The sequence below is a fragment of the Podarcis erhardii genome (genome assembly GCF_964252035.2).
Source record: "Podarcis erhardii genome assembly, chromosome: 7".
In the NCBI taxonomy this organism is placed as follows: Eukaryota; Metazoa; Chordata; class Lepidosauria; order Squamata; family Lacertidae; genus Podarcis; species Podarcis erhardii.
In genome coordinates this window covers 22,652,545-22,658,544 of record NC_138511.1, presented here as the reverse complement: position 1 = coordinate 22,658,544, position 6,000 = coordinate 22,652,545, and the positions used below count along the sequence as shown (strand labels likewise).

Below are 6,000 nucleotides of genomic sequence, written 5' to 3'. Positions count from 1 at the left end.
AGAGGACGTGCGGGAAAGCGCCATATTTCTCCCCTTTTAATAATAATAAAAAAGCAAAACTATGATCTCCCACCCCCTTTTTTATAACTTGGTTCGCTCCGTTGCCTTAGAAGCCACCCCAAACTTGACGAGCGGAAAGCGCTCCGGAGGTAAGGCGGTTGTGTTCCCTTTTGCGTCCTTCCTTTGGGGCAAGTTCATTTAAAACTCGAGGCGGTTGGGCGATACCAATAGCGGGAAGGGGAGATATTGAAGGGTGGGGGAAGTTTCCATTGCGGCGCTGTTTTAGATGTAAAAGATGTCCAAAGTTAATACAGATTGGTTTGCTACACTTATCAGTCAATCTTAAGTCACTTGCGCTGATAACAATTTTACTCAACAGCGATAAATCCAACAGGGGATGAAGGAAAGTTGATATTCTGCAGCTGCTACAGGTGTACACAATTAAAACTGTTGGAAGGTTGTACCCAGTGCTCGTCCTGCTCAGAGTAGACCCCTTGAAATGAATGGCGACGACTAGCTTAGAGACCTGGGGGTTGTATCGAACAAAAAGTCCTACTCAAGAGTAGACTCGTTGCTCCTAGTGGACATAAGTTGGCCATGCTCATTAATGTCACTGTGTCTACTCTGAGTAGGACTAGCGTTGGATACAGCCCATATATTTCAGTGAGTCTAGTCTGAATAAAACTTAGTTGGCTACAACCTTGGGTTGTTTTTAAGCACCCCAGTTTTATTTCAGCAGCTTTGAGCATTTTAATAGGAAGGCGGGCTATGCTAAAACGTTTTTTTAAGTATACACTCTTACATCAACCTCTGATATACAGCATTGTTATGTTTTTATTTATTACATGGCAGACCCCAAAGATTGTGGACCTCCAGAAGAGTAGACAGCTTTTGTGCTAGGTTTCGCCTCTGGGTCTAGTTAAAACAGCTGGCCTTTGCTTCCAGATCAAGCCCACCAGTACTAGAATTATTGTTTTCCTAGAGTTGGGCTGGAATAGGCTATAGGTTTACCTCATCATCTTTTTCTTTATGAAAAAAAGAAAATTACATTTCTAGGGTGAAGGGTACACACAATACGATGAGTGGGTCTTTCCCCTCATCTCCTGTACTTGTTTTTGTGGTGATCTTGCTCCAAATGCACATTTGAAGGTATCTGTAAGTACTCGTGTCTGAGTTGATTTTTCCGCTATGCTCCCTTTTCCTTGTGTGTCCTGCCTTTTAGACTGTAAGCCATGAACCAGGGGCTGTCTTCCTACTGTTTTTTGTAAATGGTTCTGGGAAGTTTTTCAGCTATGAAAAGCAGGGTATAAAATTGTTTAAATAAAGAAATGACAGATTTGAGGGGTGACATTTAGCAGGAAAATGGTGTGGGTGGGATGGCCATTGTCCCAGTCTTGACTGAGCCTCCCACCCCTGGTCTTCAGTTTCTCTGTTTTTGAAATCAAGCCCAAGAAAGATTTGTTGTGCTAGGGTGACAGGGTGCTATAATCCACTTGCACACCCTTATGTTTTTGGTATGAGTGTGAATCCCTCCTGCAAAATACAGTCTGAAGGTGACCTACATATACCTGTTTGCTGGAAAGAAGGGGAAGTTTATGCTTTGAGAGCAAACACTCAGTGTGAAGCTTCCAAGAATGTTTTTCCATGAACTACTGACTCCAGGTTTAAATAATGAACTGATGGTTTAGATAATGATTTTTACATAATAAAAGCTTTGATTCAGATTAATTTCTTTACTTCAGCCATAAGCCAATACAAAAAATAACGAGCATAAAAACGGAGAAGAAAGGACGAATGGTACAAAATGTTCAGCACATTGAAAAGCAACAGGTGTTCTCATACTTGTCTAATAATAATAATAATAATAATAATAATACATACATACATACAGAGTTTTTACCAGAATTAAAATAATTCTCCTAAATTTGTTAGGGAGCAGACTTCTTCTCAAGAGTTGCCAGATAAGACCTGCATTGATTCAGCTTACAGTCAAATACAGGGCTAAGAACAAAATTAATTTTGGCTGGTTTGTTTTTAAAAAACACACACCACTTTTCATATAATTTCTAAGGAAAATATCAAGGGTTGTATCCAATGCTAATCCTACCATTGGATGATTAGGGGAAGGGCCATAGCTTATTGGTAATGCATCTGCCTTGCATGCAGAAGGTCCTGGATTCAATCCTTTGCATCTACAGGTAGGTAGGTAAAGGTAAAGGACCCCTGGATGGTTAAGTCCAGTCAAAGGTGACTATGGGATGTGGCGCTCATCTCAATTTTCAGGCTGAGGGAGCCAGTGTTTGTCCGCAGACAGCTTTCCAGGTCATGTGGCCAGCAGGACTAAACTGCTACTGGTCCACAGAGGACCATGACAAGTGCTAGAGCACACATAAACGCCATTTGTCTTCCGGCCACAGCAGTATCTATCTACTTGCACCAGTTTGCTTTTGAACTGCTAGGTTGGCAGAAGCTGGGACAGAGCAATGAGAATTCACCCCGTTGCACAGATTCAAACTGCTGACCTTCTGATCAGCAAGCCAAGCAGCTCAGTGCTTTAGACTACCGCGCCACCCATGTCCTTTTAGGCATCTCCAAATGGGGCTGGGGTAGAACTCTGTCAAAAGCTCTAGAGAGTCACTGCCAATCAGAGCTAGGTAGACCAATGGTCTATCACAGTTTCCTATGTACTCAAAGTAGACACACAGAAGTTAAATAGTATGACCAGCTTAGGCCTAGAGTAACTTAGTTGGATATAATCTTTTTAAATATTGGACCTATAGTATTTTGGCTGGAAGACATTTATTTAGTACTATTTGTTTTAAATTACATGCTTTGTTTTGGTTGAAAACAGTTTTCGCGCTAACATTTCTTGTTTTCTTTGGCAGCTAAGCTCTGTTTGAAAGGAAAAAGATGGATCAAATAAATGACATGGAATCCACTGGCATTTCAGAAGAGAACCTCAGGCCTGAAGAGAATGAAGAGAACAAAGATAATGAAGAAGATGAGATGATATCTGACCAACTTGTGCAAGAGGAGGAAAGCTGGAAAGGTTCATATATAAAATGATAGTGTATATTTTACTGCACTTGTGAGGCTTCTGACACCAATTGGTCAAGCTGAGTATGAGGACATGGAATATTTGTGAACATTCCAATTTCTCAGGGAAGGACACTGCAAGAATACTTGAAGTCTAGATTCAGTGGGGGAAGGGAGCTGCCAGTTTGGTCAGGAATTTAGAGTTGAGCTGGAAGTCAGAGGGTGGGAATGAGTTTCAGGAAAAAAATGTGTCTCCTTAGAAGTACAATTTTCACCATGTCCATGCATGTGCATTGCAGTGACCTAGAAATGGCTGGAAAAGGGGACAGAATGGGGTCAGAGCAGGCTTTTGCATGGTCTGCTGTTGCATGTGATGACCCAGAAAGCAACCCCTGAGCAAATCAGGGGGTGTCTGTACTCACTTTTCTGGAGAATAGGGACAAATTGTGTCTCTGGTGCCAAGAAACCCAGGATTGCACAGCTCAGTTGCCTTGGCAGTGAGGAAATTTCCTCACCCCTTGCTAATTTAAACCACGGGTGTGATGCTGTGGCATTGGCAGATTCCTTATATGATCCCTGAATAGTCAGGATCACTTGGGAAAGAAGAAGCCTAGGCAAAAAAAAAAAAAAGGCAAATGCTAGAGAAAAGTGTGTTTTTCATGCTGTTCCCATAGCTCCCCTTTTTGTATTTAAATAAACAAAAGGAAACCTTTAGCACATTGCTAATTAAAAATGCACACAGGTCATAGGGGCAGGATTAGCTTTGTGGCACAGAGTGGTGAGGAAGCCAAGTATCATGAAGCCCACAAGCAAAGCAGCTGAAGGAAGCACAAAACACATAGGCAACGAGCTGAGGAAGAGGAACATCAGGGAATGGTAGATAGATAACAAAGCGGTGGTCTGCCCCTACCTTAGAGACATCAGTGTCCTCATAAGAGCAAACCTTCTACTCTGTCTATGAGCTCTGGGTCATCAGAGCTTTGCAACTACAGCAGCTCTGACTTGAAAGGAAGATAATTTTATTCAGGTTAATAACAATACAGGCTCAACAGCATGCATGGAGTTCTGAATGGTAGCATTGAAGTTGTCCCAACAGTTGCTGAATCTTAAAAACAAATTATCCTAGGTAAGGTCTCCCCATCAGAGAGGCAATGTTGCAGGTGTCTGAAAATAGAGATTATATGTGACTTTCCCCGTCAACACCCTGGGCTGCTGCATTCTGCACTAGGTGCGAATTCTGTATTTCCTTCAAGGTCAGCCCCACATAAAGTGTGTTACAGTAGTCTTTCCTGGTGGTTACTAAAGTGTGGATAACTGTAGCCAGCTATCCCTGTGCAGAAAAGGCTCTAGTTAATACATCACCTGACACTGGGCATAAACACCTGGGGTTCAAGTGACAGTGATAGTTCCAGGAGTACTCCCAAACTACCTACCAGGCAGCAATGCTTCTGAATACCAGTTGCTGGAAACTGCAAGAGGGGAGAGTGTTCCTCTTGTGTTCTTGTGGTTTTCCTACAGGCATCTAGTTGGCCATTGTGAGAGCAGGATGTTGGACTAGATGGGTTATTGGCCTAATCCAGCAGTCTCTTATGTCCTCCTGTCCTTCAAGGTGTGCTACCACCCTGTCCAGAACAGTCTGTCCCAACCAATCCTGGACCTGGGGAGCACAGAAGCTTCACTTTGTCTGGATTCAGCTTCAATTTATGGGTCCATATTTATGGGTTCAATTTATTTCCTGCCATTCCTCCTGAAAGGAGCCCAGGGTAGCAACCCCATTCATTACCACCTCCAGGCACTGACTCAGGACCTTCATTGCCTCTCCTGATAGCAACGAAGCATAGATGTGGAGCTTATGGAAATGGTGGAGACGTATGAACAGAATGCTCAAACAAATGCGTTTTCCTCTGCTGTCTGCTACAGCCTGTCATTGAACTGTAAATTCCATTTTCCCATTTGGCTATTACAGAGTTCCTTTGTGCAGCACTTAGGAAAGATGGCTTGTGACAGCTCTGTCGCCAAGGTGGAGTGCATTTGCCTGCATTAAGTCCCTGAGTGTAAAATTGTCTTTGTATATATTTTGTGACAAGATCCCCCCCATTATACACAGTAGTAAAGCTTTTAGCTTGTCATCTGTGTGGCCTCTTGTCTTGTGTCGACTTGTCAAGGAAGGGTATCAAAGTCGCAAAGAGCAAAAGTTTCCTTCCTTTCCATCAGGACCTGAACTTGAAGATGATTATGAGGAGGAGGCCCGCACAGACAGTAACGATGCTTTGGAAGGAGGTGAAGAGGAAGGAGAGAAAGGAGAGGATTTGGTTTCTGTTGGGTGAGTGCTTTGGCATGAGAAGATACTCTTTTCACTTCAGAATTCAGATAGAGTACCCATAAGAACATAATGTTCTTGCTTGGGGAACGGCCATAGCTCAGTGGTGGAACATCTGCTTTGTATGCAGAAGGTCCCTGGTTCAATCCCTGGTATCTCCAGGTAGAACAGAAGATGCTCCCTGCCTGAAACCCTGGAAAGCCACTGCCAGTCAGGGTGGACAGTACGCAGCTAGATGCACCATTGGTTTGACTTGATATAAGGCAGCATCTTGTTTCCCTTGATTAGATGAAGGTCTCTTCTAGGAATGGGGAACCACTGACCCTCCAGATCTGGTTGAACTCCAACCCCCATGAGCACCAGCATGTTGGAAGTTCTAATCCAACAGCTCTACAGTGGGAGTAGGGATTTTTTTCTCGCCAAAGGGCTACATTTCCTCATGGGCAACCTTCCATAGGCCACATGCCAGTGGTGGGTGTGAGAGATGTGGGTGCAGATAGACACACACCACTCTCCCATTCTCCAGTAAGTATTTTCACACTTATGTTCCAGACAGGTAAATAAATCAGAGCCACTGAGGGGAGTGACTTGTGACTTGGGCAGAATGCTGAGGGCCAGATGGAGACACAGGGAGGGATGTCGTC

At 43.5% G+C, this 6,000-nt stretch overlaps 1 protein-coding gene across 3 annotated transcripts in view; it reads left to right on the top strand.

Annotated features, from left to right (window-relative positions):
* CFAP74 (cilia and flagella associated protein 74) overlaps nt 1-6,000 on the top strand; it is a 79,121-nt gene continuing 73,121 nt past the window's right edge. For 2 of the 3 annotated variants that reach the window (XM_081870716.1, XM_081870718.1), the window contains exons 1-3: nt 174-304; nt 2,886-3,049; nt 5,251-5,359. In XM_081870716.1, coding sequence (XP_081726842.1) covers nt 2,911-3,049; nt 5,251-5,359 — 248 coding nt within the window. In that variant the 5' untranslated portion in view covers nt 174-304; nt 2,886-2,910. Of the gene's footprint in view, nt 150-173; nt 305-2,885; nt 3,050-5,250; nt 5,360-6,000 lie in introns of those variants that run through there. The other variant, XM_081870717.1, reaches the window with a different exon arrangement.